The sequence below is a fragment of the Heptranchias perlo genome, chromosome 11 (assembly GCF_035084215.1).
Source record: "Heptranchias perlo isolate sHepPer1 chromosome 11, sHepPer1.hap1, whole genome shotgun sequence".
NCBI lineage: Eukaryota > Metazoa > Chordata > Chondrichthyes > Hexanchiformes > Hexanchidae > Heptranchias > Heptranchias perlo.
Genome location: NC_090335.1, coordinates 19,049,700 through 19,071,318, shown reverse-complemented (window position 1 = coordinate 19,071,318; position 21,619 = coordinate 19,049,700). Strand labels below are relative to the sequence as shown.

General features: G+C 41.6%; 1 protein-coding gene across 1 annotated transcript in view; it reads left to right on the top strand.

The window, feature by feature from the left end:
* Positions 1-519: 519 nt before the first annotated feature.
* LOC137327145 (rho GTPase-activating protein 6) overlaps positions 520-21,619 on the top strand; it is a 514,589-nt gene continuing 493,489 nt past the window's right edge. Inside the window, exon 1 of the mRNA XM_067992647.1 lies at positions 520-1,360. Within this exon, the coding sequence (XP_067848748.1) occupies positions 803-1,360 (558 nt within the window). The 5' untranslated portion in view covers positions 520-802. The remainder of the gene's footprint in view (positions 1,361-21,619) is intronic.

Genomic DNA, 21,619 nt, shown 5'->3' with positions numbered 1-21,619 from the left:
CAGCTAGACATTAAAGATCCCATGGTGCTATTTGAAGATAGAGCTGGGGTGTTCTCCCTGGTGTCCTGGCCAACATTTATCCCTCAACCAACATTTAAAAACAGATTGTCTGGTCATTATCACATTGCTGTTTGTGGGACCTTGCTGTGTGCAAATTGGCTGCTTGTGTTTGCTATATTCCAACAGTGACTACACTTTGGAAAGTACTTCACTGACTGTAAAGACCTTTGGGACCTCCTGATGTCATAAAAGTGCTATATGAATGGGAGTCTCTTTTCTTCTTTCATCGACCCGAAATATTGATCGTTTCTCTCTCCACACATGCCACCTGACCCGCTGAGTGTTTCCAGCATTTTCTGTTTTTATTTATTTCTGATTTCCAAGTATTTTGCTTTTGATCCCTATTTATTTATTTGTACTGGCTCGGCGCATGTGCGGCTCCGCGAGGGTTAACAGGGTGAAAAGTTTGCCAAGTTTTTAATGTGAGTGATGCGGATGTGAGTTAGAGGCGCTGGTTCAGACTCTGCCTCCTCTCCTTGTCGGTTTCAGTCCCAGCTCCGCCTGTGTGTGTCAATTTCACCAGTAGCCCCTTCATTCACCAGCGTCCGGGGGGCAAATTTCCTTCTAGGTTCTCCCAAGTTTGGCTCCTTCCAATGATGAGAGCGTCTCTCCGCCAACGCTTCGATCCGGAGTCCCAGTTGATGAGACCAAGTCGCCGTGCAATGTGAGTCCTCTCAAAGAACACAACACGGGGGAACATCAAACTTCACCAGCTGTCAAGTGGCGCACACGTCCCCCAGAGATGTCTACGCAAGGTTTGTATCAAGGTGGAGGTGCTGGTGGCGGTGGAGGAGGCGGTGGAGGATGGTTGAATACAGTTTTCTCTTGCTCCTCTCCATCGGCGAAAACCATATCCAAAAGAAAATTGCGCCAGACCAGAAGCTTGGACTCGGCGATCATCAGAGGCTACGGAACCGATGCGGAGCTGGCGGCGGATGATTTTGATGCCCTGCCGAATACCTACACGAGGTCCAAGTACATGAGTGTGACCAGCCCCTCGTCTCCTCGCAGTTCAGCCGAGAGTTTGGCCGGCTCTCGCTCGCTGAGATACAGGCAGTGCTCCCCCGGCAGTAACGCCACCAGCCCCCGAGCCCCTCTGGAGAAATCGCTTTCCACCAACTTCAGTTTCGATTACGATCTGAGGGGAGGTGTGAAAAGAACCGCCGCCTGGGACCTCTCCTTCCTCCCCAGGAACCAGCCTCAGAACCTGGCCAGCAATACCCTCTTCTCCCCAAGAAAGTGGCTGCAGAGGAAAGCACAGCAACCCGACAGCCAGTCCTACATAGTCTGGAGGTCAGAGGTAGGAATTACGAATTGAACTTTTATAAATACACCCATCCCGGCTACCCAGGAGGGATTGTATGTAAGAGGTTTAATGTATGTATCATTGGCAAAAAAGGACATTGAACCATAAGTAGCATTGACTTGCTAATGGGTCAGTTGAACTCTTGTTGGCTTCACTCTGGGTACTAATTATTATTTAAGCAATAACCTGCAGGTGAATCTATGTACTAGAGAATTGAGGATGGGTTAAACTGTCAATGGTGCACACTATCCTCAATATCTCTACACTGCAGATAAGATAATTGTTGCTATTCAATCATACCTGTAACATGTCAAAGACAATGAGTCTTTTGAGGAAGAAACTGCTGGTAGTTTTATGTTTTAAAGAGCAAACGTCACTCTCAGTCCACCTTTAATCATCAGTTGATAACTATTGCGACCAACTAATACTTGCTGTTTTTTTTACTAATTGCTCTATTAATGGTGATGACATCATCAGGAGACCTGAAATGGAGGGGATCCCCATTGACAGTGTGATGGAACTGTGTTAACAGGGGTGGATATTAACCCAGGGTGTTTTTGCAGTCTGTCATTTCAACAGTTTGTGCTGTCCAAGTACATGAGGCTCAATAAGGTCCTCCAAGCTGGTTCCCTCGTTGATGCCATGCATTCTCGCTGCTAAAATGAAACCCTGACAGCAACAGGTTGAACACAATGAAAAGGATGCCCAGTTAATCATGATTCTTTTCAGTAATTCATGTTAAATGTTTTTCTGATGGTGTTGAAATTGTGCTTATTTCACCTTAACTGTTGAAGGCGGGGCGGGGGAGTGTAGGGACCAGCCTGTAACTCATGCGGGGTGATTGGAAAGGATGATTGGAAGCCTATCTGAGCCTGACATTGTCCCTAGGGATGAATGAATCATGGTTACTGTACACGTTGACAATCAATGACATATGACATGCCTGGAGATCATTCATTTTGATTTTGCCAACAAGAAAACAATATATTCCTAGTGTAGTCTCTCAAACAAGAATGGGCTAATGCCAGTTGGTCATGCATTTTCGTGTGTAACATTTTTTTTGTACCAAAGTGTTTGGAATGCCTTAGTGATTGCTCAAACCTTTATTAGGTAACAACTTAATTCTACACATGCCATATCTTACTAAATGTATCCCATTATACTTTATCTTCTTTTGTAAATGCTTTTTGTGTGTCTCTTGAGTATAACTTACAGTTTTTTTTTGTGCTGGGGCTATGTGGGCTGCATGGAAGGATCCATTCTCAGTGTTTGCGTTCTCAGGCCTGCGCATTTCGAAGTACTTCAGGGCCATCAGTCAAACAGCAAGAGGTCTACGGATTGAAGAGCCAAAAATAAACAATGATTCTGTATTTAACGGAAATTCATTTATCATAGGAAAAATTTCAAATTGTAAAGTATATAATTGGTAAAAATAAATTCACGTTATTTGTGAATTAATATGAAATAGAATTGATCAGTTGATTATTTTAAGATATCAAAAACAGCAGTTGTAGTACAAAAACATTCCGATTTCCACTTTAACCTGTTCGGTGATGTGCTGTCTTTGTACTTTATTTTCCTGATTTCCCTGCTATTTGTACGAGTCTGTTTCGGCTACAGAGCGGCTACTGCAGTACTGTCAGTGGGGTTTCAATAAAATGTAAAGGTAACCATGAGAAATGTTCATGCTATGTCCATTCCGACTGTGAAAAACACCCAGCAGTCCGATTATAGGACTTGACCTTCAAAGCATTGTGTAAAGAGAGCATTTTGAGCTCTACAACACCAAAGAACTTGCATTTATATAGCACTTTTCACAACCTCAGGTTGTCCCAAAGCACTTTCCTGCCAATGAACTACTTTTGAAGTGTAGTAACTGTTGTAATGTAGGGAAATGGGGCAGACAATTTGCCCACAGCAAGGTTCCACAAACAGCAGTGAGATAAATGATCAGATAATCTGTTTGTAGGTGTTGGTTGAATGATAAATGTCAGCCAGGAGAACTTGATGCTCTTTGAATAGTACCATAGGATCCTTTACACCCACCTGAGAGGGCAGACAGAGCCTTGGTTTAATGTCTCATTTAAAGGCGACACCTCCGACAGTGCAACGCTCCCTCATGCTGCACTGGAATGTCAGCCTGGATTATGTGCGCAAGTTTCTGGAGTGGGGCTTCAACCCACAACCTTCTGACTCAGAGACAAGAATGCTACGACTGAACCATGGCTGACAAAGTACTGGTGGATACAACTCTGTCACTGGTGATGATAGTTGTGGGAACAATTTAAGGTGATCAAATAAGAGCATCGCACACCAATAAAAATTTATTGGCTTAAGTACAATTTTTCCTATTACATATATTGGTTTAATAAATCTGGTGTCATCATTGCAATTCATTTTTTAAAGTTTAAATAGGAGCAGAGAATTGCCAATGGATATAACACTGTCTGAAACACTCTTGCAACATAACTATAGGGCACTATCAGCATACTGTAACCAGGGTTTTAGTTACTTGCTTAAAGCTGTAGTTCCCTACCAATTAACATATAATAAATTTAAAATTCAACAGTACTGACCACGATAAGATGAACTGGAACATTTTTCACAGAAAGGGTGACAGACTTGCAGAATAAGCTACTCAGGGAGTGAACAGCATAAATGGGTTGGAGAGGCAATTGACACAGTCTGGAGAGAAGGGTTTGAGGGATATGGGGACATGATGGGTAAGTGAGAGTGATCTGTCAAAAAAAAGTGATGGATCTGTTGCACTTAATGACCTTTTCCTGTCTCTAAATATTCTTGTCCTGAAATTGCATCATAGGATAACATCACACAAATGCTTAACGCATGGATCCGAAATTCCTCTCTTTGTAATTTTAGTGGACGTGTTAATCCGTCTCAATAAATCAGTTAACGTCTTCGCTAAGCATTGTGAGATACTATCCTTGCATTTGTCTGAAATTCCTCTCTCCATTATTTTATTTATTTGTCTAAAATAAATAGGTCAACATCTTAGCTAAGACAATTGAAGAAGAAATTCAGACGGATGTATTAAATGTGCATATGATAGTAACCCATGGTGAAAGCTGAGGGCCTTTATATTCGCACATTCTAATCTTGAAACAAGAATGATATTTATATTTCATTCTGTTACAGATATGTTAAAAGTAAACTGTGACATCACTATAGGATTGTTCTGGAGTCTCTAGGAATTAAAGATTAATCTTCAGGATACTGCTGCGAGCAACCCAGGAGAAAAATCATCGGGGCATTAAAAATTGTGGTTTGAAAAAAATTTTCTTTGAACACTTTTGTTTATTAGTTATAAAAATATGTGACATGGGAAAAACAGCTGTTTGACTGACTGTCAAGAATCATCAAATTGGGTAATGAAGAGTCTATTCATTTTCCAACAGGCGTGGGAAGGCAGTGTGCTGCAAGTATAGGCATGTTGGACGATTAATGGTAGGAGCGTGGGGACGGGGCACTTGGAGGCAGGAGGTCATGTGATGACACCTCCTGGAATATGGCCAACTAGAGTTGCCAACCCTAAGTCAATAAGACATCAATTGAGTACATGCAGAGAACTGTGACTGCTTTTCGAACTTGGACTATACTGCAGAACTCGATCCCTCACCTGCTAATAGTAACGAGTTTGAACAGCATAGATGGAATCCCTGACAGCAGCCAGCGAGGTGTAATTTCCTACTTATTGTGTTGAAAAGTGTAGTTGTTTATATTTACTACAATCGCTGTAGGTTGCCAGCAATGATTTCATTCAGCTTTAAGTCCCATTATTGGTACATTTAGGACTGTAATTCAGATGTTAGAGTTGAAAGGGGGGAGCATCACTGCAGCTGACCCACATTGTACCTAATAGTGAAGTGGTTCATAGAATCTTACAGCACAGAAGGAGGCCATTTGGCCCACTGTGCCTGTGCCGGCTCTTTGAAAGAGCTATCCAATTAGTCCCACTCCCCTGCTCTTTCCCCGTAGCTCTGCATTCATTTTTTTTCAAGTATTTATCCAATTAACTTTCAAAAGGGATCATTGAATCTGCTTCCACCCCCTTTCAGGCAGTGCATTCCAGATCATTACAACTCACTGTGTAAAATAAATTCTCCTAATTTCCCTTCTGGTTCTTTTGCCAATTATCTTAAATCTGTGTCCTCTGGTTACCAACTGTCCTGATTGACCTTACCGGCAGATTCCATTTGCCATCATTGACATCTTGAACGCAAATATATTAAAAAAAAGAAACTGTAGGTATGGAAAACAATCATATTAAAAATTCTGAAATAATTATTGTGATTAATCAACAAGTTTCATTGATACAGTTGCTTTTAGCAGTGTTCAGCATCATTCCTACTGTAGGCAGAGCAGCATGTCCAATGTTACATTAATGTTATGGGCTGTACGTTGTGTACATGGGAAATGTCAAACTTCAATATTTTTACTTTCGCAGGGTACGGTAGTGTAGAGTTTATGTTACTGGTCTCGTGATCCAGAGAATGTGAGTTCAAATCTCACCGTGGAAGTTTGAGAATTTGAATTTAGTTTAAAAAGAAAATCTGGAAATAAAAAGCTGGTATCAGTAAAAGTGACCATGAAGCTGTCGGATTGTCATAAAAATCCAACTGGTTCACTACTGTCCATTAAGGAAGGGAATCTGTCATCCTTGCCCGGTCTGGCCTATATCTGATTCCAGTCCACACCAATGTGGTTGACCCTTAACAGCCCTCTGAAGTGGCCTAGCAAGCCACTCAGTTGTATCAGAAGGGCAACTAGCGATGGGCAATAAATGCCAGCCTTGCCAGCAAAGCCCACATCCTGTGAACTGATATGGAAAAAAAAGGTTTATATGGGCTTTTTAATGACAACATTTCACAGTGACCATGGGTAAGTTTCTCTTCAAAGGTCTCAGTCTTTGTCAGTGATGATATATTTCAAGTTCAATTCAGCTGCTGGGCCAGATGTCTTGAGCCAGAAAGCAAACACAGCTCATCTGTACATATGTTCTCACTGATGAGTAACAGGACGGAGAGGGCAGGAGAACCACTGGGAATGAATCCTTGTACACTGACCAACAACAGGAGAGCAAAGGGGAAACAAGGGAGCAATAGGAAAACAAGATAACATCATGGCCCACGCAGAATGTCTTTGAGTTGCACCCTCGAGCTTTCAATGTGAGAAGAAAGTTTCAGCACGTAACCCTTTTTCTACCGCTTCACTTTATGGAAGAGTATTCACTGAGCAAAGATGCTACACATCGCAAAGTTGTACAGCTCTACTTCATAAGTTGGTTTGAGTTTGGTTACAGTTAAGAAACAACAGAGATGCCATTACACTACTGGGTGTATTCTATAGGCCACCAACTAGTGGGAAGGATATAAAGGAGCAAATTTTCAGGGAAATTACAGAAAGGTGCAAGAGCCATAAAGTAGTAATAATGGGGTACTTCAATTGTCCTTATATAGATTGGGATAGAAATAGTGTAAAGGGCAGAGAGGGGGAAGAATTTCTGATGTGTGTTCAGGAGAACTTTCTTGATCTGTACGTTTCCGGCCCAACAAGGAAGGATCTGGTTCTGGGGAATGAGGTGGGTCAAGTGGAGCAAGTGTCAGTAGGGGAACATTTAGGGAACAGTGATCATAGTATCATAAGGTTTAGATTAACTATGGCAAAGGACAAGGAGCAATCTAGAGTAAAATTACTTAATTGGAGGAGGGCCAATTTCAGTGGGTTGAGAACGGATCTGGCCCGGGCAAATTGGAACCAAAGATTGGCAGACAAAACTGTAATGGAACAATGGGCGGCTTTTAAAGAGGAGATGGTTCGGGTACATTCCCACGAGGGGGAAAGGTAGGGCAAACAAAGCCAGAGCTCCCTGGGATGAAGAAAGAGATAGAGAGTAAGATGAAACAGAAAAAGGGTGTGTATGACAAATGTCAGGTTGATAATACAAGTGAGAACCAGGCTGAATATAGAAAGTTCAGAGGGAAAGTGAAAAAGGAAATAAGAGGGTAAAAGAGAGAGTATGAGAATAGATTGGTAACTAGTGTAAAAGGGAATCCAAAAGTCTTCTATAGGCGTATAATTAATAAATGGGTAGTAAGAGGAGGGGTGGGGCAGAGTAGAGACCAAAAAGGAGACCTACACATGAAGGCAGAGGGCATGGCTGAACTACTAAATTAATACTTTGCATCTGTCTTTACCAAGGAAGAAGATGCTGCCAAAGTCACAGGAAAAGAGGAGGTAGTTGAGATACTGGATGGGCTAAAAATTGATAAAGGAGATACTAGAAAGGCTGGCTGTACTTAAAGTAGATAAGTCACCAGGTCCGGATGGGAGGCATCCTAGGTTGCTGAGGGTGGAAATTGCGGAGGTACTGGCCATAATCTTCCAATCATCCCTAGATACGGGGAAGGTGCCAGATGACTGGAGAATTGCAAATGTTACACCTGGGTGTAAGGATAAACCCAGCAACTACAGGCCAGTCAGTTTAACCTCGGTGGTGGGGAAACTTTTAGAAACAATAATCTGGGACAAAATCAACAGTCACTTGGACAAGTGTGGATTAATTGAGGAAAGCCAGCACGGATTTGTTAAAGGCAAATCGTGTTTAACTAACTTGATTGAGTTTTTTGGTGAGGTAACAGAGGGTTGATGAGGGCAATGCGGTTGATGTGGTGTATGTGGACTTCCAAAAGGCGTTTGATTAAGTGCCACTTAATAGGCTTGTCTGCAGAGTTGAAGCCCTGGAATAAAAGGGGCAGTGGCAGCATGGATACGAAATTGGCTAAGGGACAGGAAACAGAGAGTAGTGGTGAACGGTTGTTTTTTGGACTGGAGGGAGGTATACAGTGGCGATCCCCAGGGGTCGGTACTAGGACCACTGCTTTTCTTGATCTATATTAATGACTTGGACTTGGGTGTACAGGGCACAATTTCAAAATTTGCAGATGACATAAAACTTGGAAGTGTAGTGAACAATGAGGAGGATAGTGATAGACTTCAAGAGGACATAGACAGGCTGGTAGAATGGGCGGACATGTGGCAGATTAAATTTAAAGCAGGAAAGTGTGAAGTGATACATTTTGGTAGGAAGAATGAGGAGAGGCAATATAAACTAAAGGGTACAATTCTAAAGGGGTGCAGGATCAGAGAGACCTGAGGGTATATGTGCACAAATCACTGAAGGTGACAGGGCAGGTTGAGAAATCGGTTAAAAAAGCATACAGGATTCTGGGCTTTATAAATAGAGGCATAGAGTACAAAGCAAGGAAGTTATGATGAACCTTTATAAAACACTGGTTCGGCCACAGCTGGAGCATTGTGTCCAATTTTGGGTACCGTACTTTAGGAAGGATGTGAACACCTTAGAGAGGGTGCAGAAAAGATTTACTAGAACGGTTCCAAGGATAAAGGACTTCAGTTACATGGATAGACTGGAGAAGCTGGGATTGTTCTCCTTAGAGCAGAGAAGGTTGAGAGGAGATTTGATAGAGGTGTTCAAAATCATGAGGGGTCTAGACAGAGTAGATACGGAGAAACTGTTCCCATTGACGGAAGGGTCAAGAACCAGAGACACAGATTTAAGGTAATTGGCAAAAGAACCAAAGGCGACATGAGGAAAAACTTTTTTACCCAGCCAGTTGTTATGATCTGGAATGCAATGCCTGAGGGGGTGGTGGAGGCAGATTCAATCATGGCTTTCAAAAGTACTTGAAGGAAAAAAATTTGCAAGACTACGGAGAAAGGTCGGGCGAGTGTATTGCTGTTACAGAGAGCCGGCACGGGCTCGACGGGCTGAATGGCCTCCTTCTGTTCCATTCTATGATTCTATAAGCGTGTTTCTAACTTCTGTAGACCAAACAGAAAGAGGAACCCCTCCACCATTGTGTTACTCAAAACCATTATGTTGGCTGGGAAACCTAGAGAGTTGTTTTAAAGCACTATTGTTTTTTTAGGACTTGGAGCAGATTGTAATCGGTGAATTTGGTCTCAAGACTGTAATTTTTCCCTTCGTCCCAAAACTCTGCATAGTTCAGTAATCCACAGTGTTACTTATCAGGCCAATATTTTGGTTATCATTGTGTTTTTAGCCGGGGCTGGAAATTCATCAGGAATCCATCAATTTACTTAGCCCAAAGCAATGCAAGACTCTCTATTTAATTTCAAAGTGTTTCAGTGCAGTTTCTAATATAGTGCTTTATAGAGTTAAATCCCAAGCTAAATCATTATACTGAGGGTTTGTTATTCTACCCATTTGCTGCTTAGTTTATTTCAATCCTTCTGTTGAATGAGGGGAAATTAAATTTGAAACTGTTTGATTAAATCTTGCTTTCTCTACTCTTCATCGTCGTTGGATCAAAATCCTGAAATCCCCTACTTAACAGTATTGTGAGTGCACCTTCACCACATGGACTGCAGCAGTTCAAGAAGAACGGCCACAACTACCTTCTCAGGGCAACTGGGCATGGGCAATAAATGCCTGCCTTGCCAGTGATGACCACATCCTGAAAATGAGGAAAAAATACTGGAATCAGAATTTGTCTTGCGAGGTGACACAGAATAGGCGGCAGTGAATCGACAGCTCATTTTGCACTCCGCCTAATTTTCTTTTCCATCAAAAGATTCGCTATTGCCCGTTTTGCGCTACCGCCATTGACAAATTTCTCCCTCACTGTATGATAGTGCATCAGAATATCTGTTATAGGAATGTAGGAATTGCTAGACAAAAATAGAACCAAGGTCCATCTAGTTCGACTTCTACCATCCTGGTAGTCGCATGATACAATGATAATGGAGTTGTTGACTAATCGCAGCAATCAATCTCTATCAATTAGTCTACAACAGACCCAGACAGGAGGTGAGAAAACCGAAGTGGTGGAAAGCTTTGGGAACCATTGGTCCAGTCACCTGTAGAATATTTACACACTGCAATATTACCTTTGTTTCTAAGGTTCCTCATCACTGTGACTACTTAGAATCCTATAGTAATCATGTACAGTGGCAGAGGTGAAGTCTAACTGCTCTGCTTATGACTGGGGAACTGATTCTTAAACCCAGAACTTACTGATATTAATAATAGTTTGCTCTTCACTGGCTGTACATACATGACATGCGAACATAGGAACAGGAATAAGCCATTCAGTCCCTCGAGCCTGCTTCGCCATTCAATTAGATCATGGCTGATCTGTACCTCAACACCATTTACCTGCCTTTTCTCCATATCCCTTGATACCTTTACCTAACAAAAATCTATCGATCTCAGTCTTGAAAGCTCCAATTGGTCCCCAGAATCCATAGCCTTTTGGGGGAGGGAATTCCAGATTTTTACTACCCATTGTGTGGTAATTTAACCCTCTAAGCCCCAGTATCATTCTGGTGAATCTGCACCACACCCCCTCCAAGGCCAATATATCCTTCCTGAGGTGTGGTGCCCAAAACTGAACACAATACTCCAGATGGGGTCTGACCAGGTCTCTATACAACTGAAGCATAACTTCCTCCTCTTTGTAATCCAGCCTCTTTAAAGGCCAGTGTTCCATTAGCCTTTTGATTGATTTTTGTATCTGTAAATTATTTGTTTACTTGGACTCCCAAATCTCTTTGCTCCTCTACAGTTCCCAGTTTCTCACCATTTAGAAAATACTCCGATTTATCTTTCTTAGGTCCAAAGTGGCCTCACACTTGCCCACATTAAACTTCATCATCCATAGTTTTTCCCACTCACTTAATCTATCTATGTCCCTTTGCAACTTTCTGCTCTCATCTACATTACTTACTGTCCCTCTTAATTTAGTGTCATCTGCAAACTTGGATGTACAACACTCTATTCCTTCAAATTCATTAATAAATATGGTGAAAAGTTGAGGCCCCAGAACAGATCCCTGGGGAACACCACTTGTCACATTCCGCCAATCTGAGTACAAACACTTTATCCCCACTCTCTGTCTCCTACCTCCCAACCAATTTCTAACCCAAGTCAAAAGGCTACCTCTGATTCCGTGCACTCTCATTTCTGCCAATCATCTTTTGTATGGAACCTTAGCGAATTTCTTTTCACAGTGTAGAATAACAACCATATTGTGTGTCAAGAAATCCGAAAAGACCAGGCCACTCGCAACCCGCCTTGGCAGAACCAGTACCCCGGAAAGCGATCTGCCTATTGGCTAACAACCGGGGTCCTACTCATTGCTGGGTGAACAGAGGCATTTGGAGCAAGGAAACTTACCTAAGGTTTCGGCTCACCCAGGAATCCTCTCTCTTAAGAGGTGAACACACTATCCACTATGTTACGGCAGCCCCGTGTTGCTGATATTAGCAGGTAAACGGTTTAACACATTTGTAAGATATTCCTCTGTCTGCTATTTTAGTGGAAGAGTTAAAAATAAACAAAATTGATTTAAAATAATGGATCGAGGAATGTCACATGAACGCATTAAACGATCATCCATTAATATTGCCAAAAGGCATGTCTAGGCTTTAGCTTCGGATCATGTGGTTCGTTTCACTGGGTAAGTGACATGTGAGCGGCAATCAAGGTCTCCAAATACTTCTGCTGTCGACTGTTAATGTTCAATCTTACAGCTATTATGAAATCCACAGCAAACCAAAGGGCTTCTCCCCATCTCCCAAAATTGGGACTGGCTGTGGGTTCTGCTAAAGAGAGTGCACGGTGAGACAGTGATAGTTGCAAGTGAAGGAAAGCCATAATTCCAACCTTCCAAAGAACTATTGACTCATCACACAAATCCATGTCCAATGTAAAATTAGGTGCTCTGTAGGTTTTTACGAAAACATCCTCTACGTTTTAGGCACCGATCGTGAATTTGCTAACTGGTGGTAAAATTGGTTGTGCCCTTTGTGACCAATATATTGGGTTTCAGAGTAAAATGCAACATAAGAACAGGAGTAGGCCATTCAGCTCCTCAACCCTGTTCCACCATTTAATTAGATTATGGCTGATCTGTACCTCAACTCCATTTACCCGTCTTTACTCCATGCCCCTTGATACCCATACCCAACAAAAATCTATCACTCTCAGTTTAAAAATTTCAATTGAGTCCCAGTATCCACAGCCTTTTAGGGCAAAGAGGTCCAGATTTCTGCTACCATTAGTGTGAAAAAGTGAAAGTAATCCAGACCTATTAGATGGGGCATGTTGTTGATTGTTCCCTGTTTTAAATACTGGAGATGAGTGCATGTTCAGGTCATCAATCTGATTTACAGTGTATAAAGCTGTTGCTGCAACACAAGTCACATGCTCTTCATAAGGCAGCTGAAAGTCTTGTTTCTTGGAATTTCTTTGCACGAGTCTGAAGCCGACCCCACACTTACATCCCAATCTTCCTCATCTCTCCGGACCATGCATTCTGTCAAAATTGCTCCTCACCCAGTCACTAGGAAACCCATTTACGTAGCTAAAGACCTCCATTAAATTTTTTTCTACCCCTCTGTGGGATGGCATCAGATAGCTGCTTGATGGCTCCTCACAGTAACGCAGCTGAGATCAGCAATGCACTGTGCGGAGGATCAAACCCAATGTTCATTTCTGGAGGAGGTCGGCCCTGGCGCTTGCACAGGAGAATGACAACTCGAGCCCAGGAAATACACTCCTATTGCCGGGGACATGTGCAACTGTTACACAGGAGAGGCAAGAAGAGACGAATGCTGGAAATCTAAAACGATAAACAGTAAATGCAGATCTGATAGCATCAGTTCCGCTGAGGAGTTGTCGCCCAAAACGTTTGCTTGCCTTTCTTATTGTGCACGAGATACTCAAGCTTTGTATATTTGCTGTACTATCTGAAGAAACAAATTAATACCAGCTCCTCCATTACAGCTACAGCTAGTCCTTCATCTTAAATACTGGCTTATTTACTCTTGTGAGCATACATCCTTTCTAGTTAACAGAGAATATATAGAGGGGGTCAACATGAATGCAAACAGTACTAAGCTAGATTACGAGTGAAATCAGGAAGCACTTTTTCACACAAAGGGTAGTGGAAATCTGGACCTCTTTCCCCTAAAAGGCTGTGGATGCTGGGGGTCAATTGAAATTTTTAAGACTGAGACTGATAGATTTTTGTTGGGTAAGGGTGTCAAGGGATATAGAGCAAATCCGGGTAAATGGAGTTGAGGTACAGGTCAACCATGATCTAATTGAATGGCGGAACAGGCCTGAGGGGCTGAATATTCCTAAGTATGAGCAAACTGCCCACATTTATCTGGTGTGTTTTTTAATACTTTCGTTGGTCTGACTGAGGCTGGGACCAGAGCTGAGAATTACTTGGCTTTTGACTTGAGAGTCCTTCAGTTTTTTGTTTCAACTGCAGAATCCCTGTATTTTTTTTTAAAAAAGGAATGAAAAAAATTTGGATGGACCCAGGCCAGTTATTTTCTGTCTGCCACAGATGCAGCGAGGAAGTAGCTATTTTAGTTCCTCAGTTCTGGCTGAGTCTTGGGTCAGTGTGGATTGAATGGAACTGCTGATGGTCTCTATGAAGTTTCACTCATCTCTTGTATTTATCGGGACCCGTGACTGGAAATTTCTGTTGTTTACATACTCATTCAAGTATCATGTAGGGCTAGTATAAATGTACATGACTGCAAGTCTTGTTAACAAAATATAAAAACAAACCTGCAATTGCTATCAAAATTTTCATCAGAATCCTTTGATAATATAAGGGGAGGGGGGCAGAGAGAGAAAATAGAATATTGGAATATTCTCTCCGAAACTGTTATAGAATACTTTTTTTGCAACAAAGAAAAGCCACAAGACCCAACAGAATGTGCTAGAAGCACAGGAAATTGATTAAATGTCCATCAAAGGGATACCCTGAGAGGCTTGGAGAAAAAATATTATAAGTTTTCCGCTATGAACTGCAAGATATTAATTTAAAAAGAAGTGGCTGTCTGTGATTTCCATATTCCTGCCTGCATTCTCCGAGTCCGTTGTAACCCAAGGTGACATGCAATGACGTGGGAACTATGAATTCTGAGTACTGAACAAGTCATTTTTTATGAGTGTACTTTCATCTCATAAAAAAAATATATGTGGTTACTGCCTATCAGGAGAGCTGTATATCTTTTGTATAATGTGAATTAATAATCAAATCAGTATTTGAGATGTGTGGGACTGAGCATTCAGTATTCTTGTATCAACATTCGAAATTTGGAAGTTGTATGCTGCTCCAAAAATGAGCATGAGGACTGGGCAATAGCTGAGGTAGGTCCTGAAATGAATTTTATTTCACTGAAAAAGTACAGTTAAGTGATATTTATTTTAAAAATGTTCTTCCTCTCTCTCTCTTAGTGGAGGTGGGTCATTCTGGGATATGACTCCTTAAGCACTGGCAAGCCTTTTGGTACCTTGTGTAGGTGACCAGAGTCTAGATAGTGCTGGTGGGCTATTGCACTGTGGGGGCATCACAGACATGTCTGATCGAATCCTAATCCAATGTGTGCACTGAGATTAGGTGAGGGATCAAACCGGGGTCATTCCCGGTGTACAGTGCGCAGACCTATTGAGACACTGCTATTTTTTAAAATAAGAATCTTAACGATTGGCTAGAAAATATGATTTTTCTGAGCCCTGCCTGGGGCGTTCTTTTAACACTTTCAACAACATGACCCTACTGAACAGTCCCACATTGGAGGGAGTGTTTCAACTAACATTTCATTTTAAATAGAAGGCATGCAAATTTAATATTAGACATGTTGATTTTGGATGGGTACAGTCGTGTAGTGGTTATGTTAGTGAACTAGTAATCCAGGGGCCTGGTCTAATAATCCAGAGAACAATAATTCAAATCCCACCATGGCAGTTTGAGAATTTTAATTCAGTTTAAAAAAAAATCTGGAAATAAAAAGCTGGTTTCAGTAAAAGTGACCATGAAGCTGTTGAATTGTTGTAAAAACCCAATTGGTTCACTAATGGCCTTTAGGGAAGGAAACCTGCCGTTAGCTGTGAAACTCTTTGGGATGTCCTGAGGTCATGAAAGACGCTATATAAATGCAAGTTCCTTCTCTCTATCCTTTCCTGAAGATGCCGATTATCCAAGTACTGATCCACAGACACAGGTAACCTTTCTTTCCCTTTCCCGAGTGTCCATTCTTCCCACGTGGGTTCATCCAATACAAGGGGAGTCATCCCTAGTATTTCTGCCTTGAGTTTATGATACATATCTACTCATATGTCTAATTGTATATGAAAACTCAACCCATGTTTATCATCTATTTCACTGTAACAGAACATTCCATTGGTAAAATACAATAACATTAGTGCTTTTCCTGGACTTCTAATAATTCACTCAAAATGTTTTGTTAGAAATGTTTGTGTAAATGTCCTGAGAAATGTTCTATTTCACAGTCAAACTATAAACTGTAATACTTATCTATACACAATCATGTAATGAAATACAGTTCTTCGGAATGTGAATTTACATCTATTGATTTCTAACATTCATGGTGTTAAGTTGATGCTTCCAGTGGAAAAGTATGGGCTAATAAATGAGAGTCAGCATGAATTTGTTAACCGAAAATCGTGTTTGACTAACTTGATTGAGTTCTTTGATGAAATAACGGAGAGGGTCGATGAGGTTAGTGTAGTTGATGTCTTGTACATGGATTTTCAAAAGGTATTTGACAAAGTACCACATAATAGACTTGTTAGCAAAATTAAAACCCATGGGATTAAAGGGACAGTGGCAGTGTGGATACAAAATTGGCTAAGGGACAGAAAGCAGAAAGTAGTGGTGAACGGTTGTTTTTCAGACTGGAGGCTAGTATACAGTGGTGTCCCCCTGGGGTCAGTATTAGGATCACTGCTCTTTTTGATATATTAATGACCTGGACTTGGGTATAGAGGGTATAATTTCAAAGTTTGCAGATGACACAAAATCCAGAAATGTATAAACAATGTGGAGGATAGTAACAGACTTCAGGAGGACATAGACAGATTGGTGAAATGGGCAGACACATGACAGATGAAACTTTATGCAGAGAAGTGTGAGGTGATGTATTTTGATAGTAAGAATGAGGAGAGGCAATATAAACTAAATGGTACAATTTTAAAGAGGGTGCAGGATCGGAAAGACCTGGGGGTGCACATACACAAATCTTTGAAGGTGGTACGACAAGTTGAGAAGGCTGTTAAAAAAGCATATGGGATCCTGGGCTTTATTAATAGAGGCATTGAGTACAAAAGCAAGGAAGTTATGCTTTCCTTTTATTTGTTCATGGGATGTGGGTATTGCTGGCAAGGCTAGCATTTATTGCCCATCCCTAATTGCCCTTGAGAAGGTGGTGGTGAGCTGCCTTCTTGAACCGCTGCAGTCCGTGTGGTGAAGGTTCTCCAACAGTGCTGTTAGGTAGGGAGTTCCAGGATTTTGACCCAGTGACGATGAAGGAACGGCTATGTATTTCCAATTCGGGATGGTGTGTGACTTGGAGGGGAACGTGCAGGTGATGTTATTCCCATGTGCCTGCTGCCCTTGTCCTTCCAGGTGGTGGAGGTCACAGGTTTGGGAGGTGCTATCAAAGAAGTCTTGGCGAGTTGCTGCAGTGCACCCTGTGGATGGTATACACTGCAGCCACAATGCTAAACTCTTATAAAACACTGGTTAATTCTGGGCACCACACTTTAGGAAGGATGTCAAGGCCCTAGAGAGGGTGCAGAAAAGATTTACTAGAATGGTGCCAGGGATGAGGGACTTCAGTTATGTGGAGAGAATGGAGAAGCTGGGGTTGTTCTCCTTGGAGCAGAGAAGGTTCTGAGGAGATTTGATAGAGGTGTTCAAAATCATGAACGGTTTTGATAGAGTAAATGAGGAGAAACTGTTTCCAATGGCAGAAGGGTTGGTAACCAGAGGGCACAGATTTAAGGTGATTGGCAAAAGAGCCAGAGGCGACATGAGGAAACATATTTTTACGCAGCGAGTTGTTATGATCTGGAATGCACTGCCTGGAAGGATGGTGGAGCAGATTCAATAATAACTTTTACTTGAGGGGAAAAAATTTACAGGGCTATGGGGAAAGAGCAGGGGAGTGGGTCTAATTGGATAGCTCTTTCAAAGAGCCGGCACAGGCACGATGGGCCAAATGGCCACCTCTTGTGCTGTACCTTCTATGTTACTATGAGACTATGATCTCAAAGGGAGGGAACAATAACAGAGAGAATGACTGAAAGAGAGCAACTTAAAGGAGAATCTGGAACAACCTGAGTCTGAGACTAGGGGGAAATATCAAGCAATTGCCGGGATGATAGAAGGAAAACGAAATGGACCTTGGTCTTTTTTTGTCATGCTATTCCTATATTCCTGTGTTTCTAAGTAGGAGTGACTTCAAGAAAGATGAATGTTATTGTTGCATTCAGCACTGATTCATGTCTGCACATGTTGCTAAATACACTGAGAACAGCTAAACTGTTACACAATTAATTTCAGGAATCTCCCAAGGAGATCAATTTTAAACAGAAGGGGCCATCTCTCCTGAAAATACTCCAGCTTTTCCTGTTGTGTGTCCATCTGCTAACATTTCTGAGGTAACTTAGATTGCTATGTCCTCTGAGGCTTTATTTGTTTCAACGGTTCATTGCTGTTTGTGGGACCTTGCTGTGCATAAATTAGCTTGACGTCCTGAGGTCATGTAAGGCGCTATATAAATGCAAGTTCTTTCTTTTCTATTTATGGTTACCCCAACTATGTTATCTAAGAAATTTCTTTGACAGCACCTCCCAAACCCGTGACCTCTATCACCTAGAAGGACAAGGCCAGCAGGTGCATGGGAACACCATCACCTCCAAGTCCTCCTCCAAGTCACACCACCGTCCTGACTTGGAACATATATCACCGTTTCTTCATCGTCGCTGGGTCAAAATTCTGGAACTCCCTACCTAACAGCATTGTAGGAGCAGCTTCACCACATGGACTGCAGCGGTTCAAGAAGAAGGCCCACCACCACCTTCTCAAGGGCAACTAGAGATGGGCAATAAATGGCGGCCTTGCCAGTGATGCACACATCCCAAGAATGAATAAATAAAAGAAAATAAAGCATACTGAGTTCTAATAATCCTCTGTGTGAAAAGAATTCTTCTAATCTCTCCCTTTGCTCTTTTAGTGATAATTCTGAGTCTGTGCCTCCTCAATATCGATTTGTCAACCAGTCGAAATAATCTCTCACCAGATACTCTCTGAAAACCTATCATAATTTTGAAAAACTCTATTAGATCCCCTTTAACCTTCTCTGTTCCAATGAAAAAAGCCCCAATTTTTGAAGCCTTTCTTCACAATTTTAATCTCTTATTCCGCTTATCATTTTAGTAAATCTTCTCTGTACCTTTTCCATGGTTCTAATATCCTTCCTATAATAGGATGCCTATAATGGCTTGCAATACTACAGATGAGGCCTCACCAGTGTCCTGTACAAATTCAACATGATTGTCTTGCTTCTATATTCGCTGCCTCCATGTATGAAACCCTGAATATTGTTTGCCCACCTTATGGCTTTTGAAACCTGCTTTAAATATAATAATACTCGTATTTAGGTAACACCAATTGCGGTAAAATCTCAAAGTACTTCACACAATTAATTACTTTTGCCCACATCCTGAGAATAAATCAAAAAGAAGTACACATATGCTGTTGTATGGCAATGTATGAAATAAACTGCAGGAGAAGCAACAACACTATCTCACTACATCAGTCCGCACTGGACCCAAAGCGCAGGAAGGACCTTATATTCCTGAAACCCACAATAGATCTAACATGCTCGTTCTAAGTCACTGGACAGAAAGACCTATCAACACAGACAACATTTGCTTAATAGGAGAACTCTGATATATGGGTTACTCCAGTTCCACTTCAAATGTCACAATTAAATTTTTGAATACCAAAATACTGTTGTACTGAAGATGTTTTCAATTTTTATAATGAGCAAATCTGATCTGTTTCCAAAGCAACTGAACAAATTCCAGCAAAATTGGAGAAATATATAAAACCACACAGCATTAATTCACTGGGAATATTCTTACAATCGAGTAAGATTTGTGATCCTGTAATATTCCAATTTACGAGATTTCACACAGGCTGAGTTTCTCTGCAATGGAAACAACTTCAGGAGTAAACCAGGAGGATTTTTTTTTGAAAATGCTAAATGTAGTTGACCATGTCCACAAAGATGGTCTTTAGAGATCAGACAGAAAGTATATTTATAGGGGTATGTTAATTGAGATTTTTATGAGGATATACACAATGCATGTTTCTTCAGAAGTCATGGTGTGGGAGGGGAGTTACTGTACTTACTGTTGATTTCAGTGTAAACAACCATCTAATCTTGATTTAAACAGACTGAAGTGGTCCTTTTTTTAATACACAAATTTTAATAAAGAAACCAACTCTATGATATTTTACAAGTCCCAGAGGGAATTATCTCCAGGCCATTTTGCGTGAGTGAGCTCATTTATCATGTTCTGGATGTCTCGAGGGAGTTAGAATGATGGGATGAGCTGTTCAGTTATAGATATGTGTCGGGGAGTGGCTTTGTTTGTTGGCCAAGAACTGTTACTGTCAGTGATCCGCAAATTAGAAGAGCTCGGACAACGTTATTAGTAACAGATGATAGCCCTTAATCCTTTGGTGATTGCATTAGTATATCTGTACCTGAATCCTACCAAAACAACATTTAGTTTATTGAACTATTCTTGGGAATTGAAGGAATTGTGCTGTGCCGTGCTGTGCTGTGCTTTCCAACTATCTGTTAGGATTCCTTTATTGTTTTGAAACCTTCTGTGTGTAGTGGTGTCATCAGCTGTACAATGATATTGGGGGTGAAGCTGGAAAAGGGCAGCGACGTAAAATAGGTGGAATAGCATCGGCCACCTGTTATACACTCTGCGTGATATTCAATTCCACTGACTCCAATAGAACTGAATATCCCACGTGTCGTAAAACGGTCAGCCAATGTCAGCCTGTTTTACGTCCCCACCCAGATCCAATTTCACCCCATTGTTGCATCACTGGTTATGTGTCTGAGTGAGCATTATATTACAAATGTAAGTTATTCCTGTATGTTGAGGATCGCTGAAGATGCAGATAAACAATTTTCTCCGAATTCTTCTGCACTAGCAGTCCCAGGAACTGAACTTGACTGCAAAGTTCCCCAAAAGAAACACTCTTACGGGTAAGTTACCCCGAGGACTGAGTGGGGAAAGTGAAATGTGTGGCATTGTAATGAACTCTACAGACCAGGAAGGTCCTCGGTTCAATTCTCGCCCTGTGTTTAGTTAGCTGAATTCAGGCGATGCACCAGTTGGGCGAATATTTCTGAGAAGTCCACACAAGTGCATTTTCACCTCTCCCATCACTCTCTGCTTGTGTCCCTCAAATCCAGTTTCTGACCCACCCACAGGATTGAGACTGCCCTGGTCACAGCCCTAAATGACATTATATGTGAGAGTGACCAAGGCTTGATGTCTCTCCATCACCTTTCTGTCACTTTTGATGCTGTTGATCACCTCGAGCTCCTTCAGTTGCTCTCCTCCATCATCCACTTCTGCGGCATCTGCTGTTTTGTGGTAACTGTATTAACTGCCTCAGCATAGTAGATACTTCTCCAACAGTTTCACCTCCTGTGCCTCCGCTGTGTCCCACAACACCATCCATGATCACTCCCTTTTCTTCATCTCCATGCTTCCCCTCAACGTCAACATTTGCTAGCATGGGGTCAGCTCCCACAAGTATCCTGTTGACATCCATCTCTCTCTCTCTCACTCTCTCTCTCTACCAGCACCTGTACCTGTTCCCTAGTCCACCTCTCCCTTCATAAAGCATTCTGAAGTATTCTTTTAGGGGAGGAGTGTTAAATAAATGTAAGCTGTCAAGGAAACATTTTTCACTAGATTAGCCCCTGCTCCCTGTGTGTGTGTGTATATATATATTTAAAATTATTAAGCAGTGCATATCCCACGAAACTTTTCCGACCCTGCAAACACGATGAAATTTGGCCAACAAAATCCCATGCAATATGGCCAATGATTGAACAGAGGAGGAGGGCTGGTTTCAGGCTACCACAATGCCATTATAAAAAGCACTATTTTTCGCTCTTGCAAGATGCTGTCTGGCCTGATCTGAATTTGTGTATTAAGCTTTGAATAATGTTCCATCTCGAAAAAAGTCTAGCAGTAAATGATCAGCAATTTTAAGACACAGGGGGGTGGGCGGTGAAATTCGACTTTGGCGGCAGCGC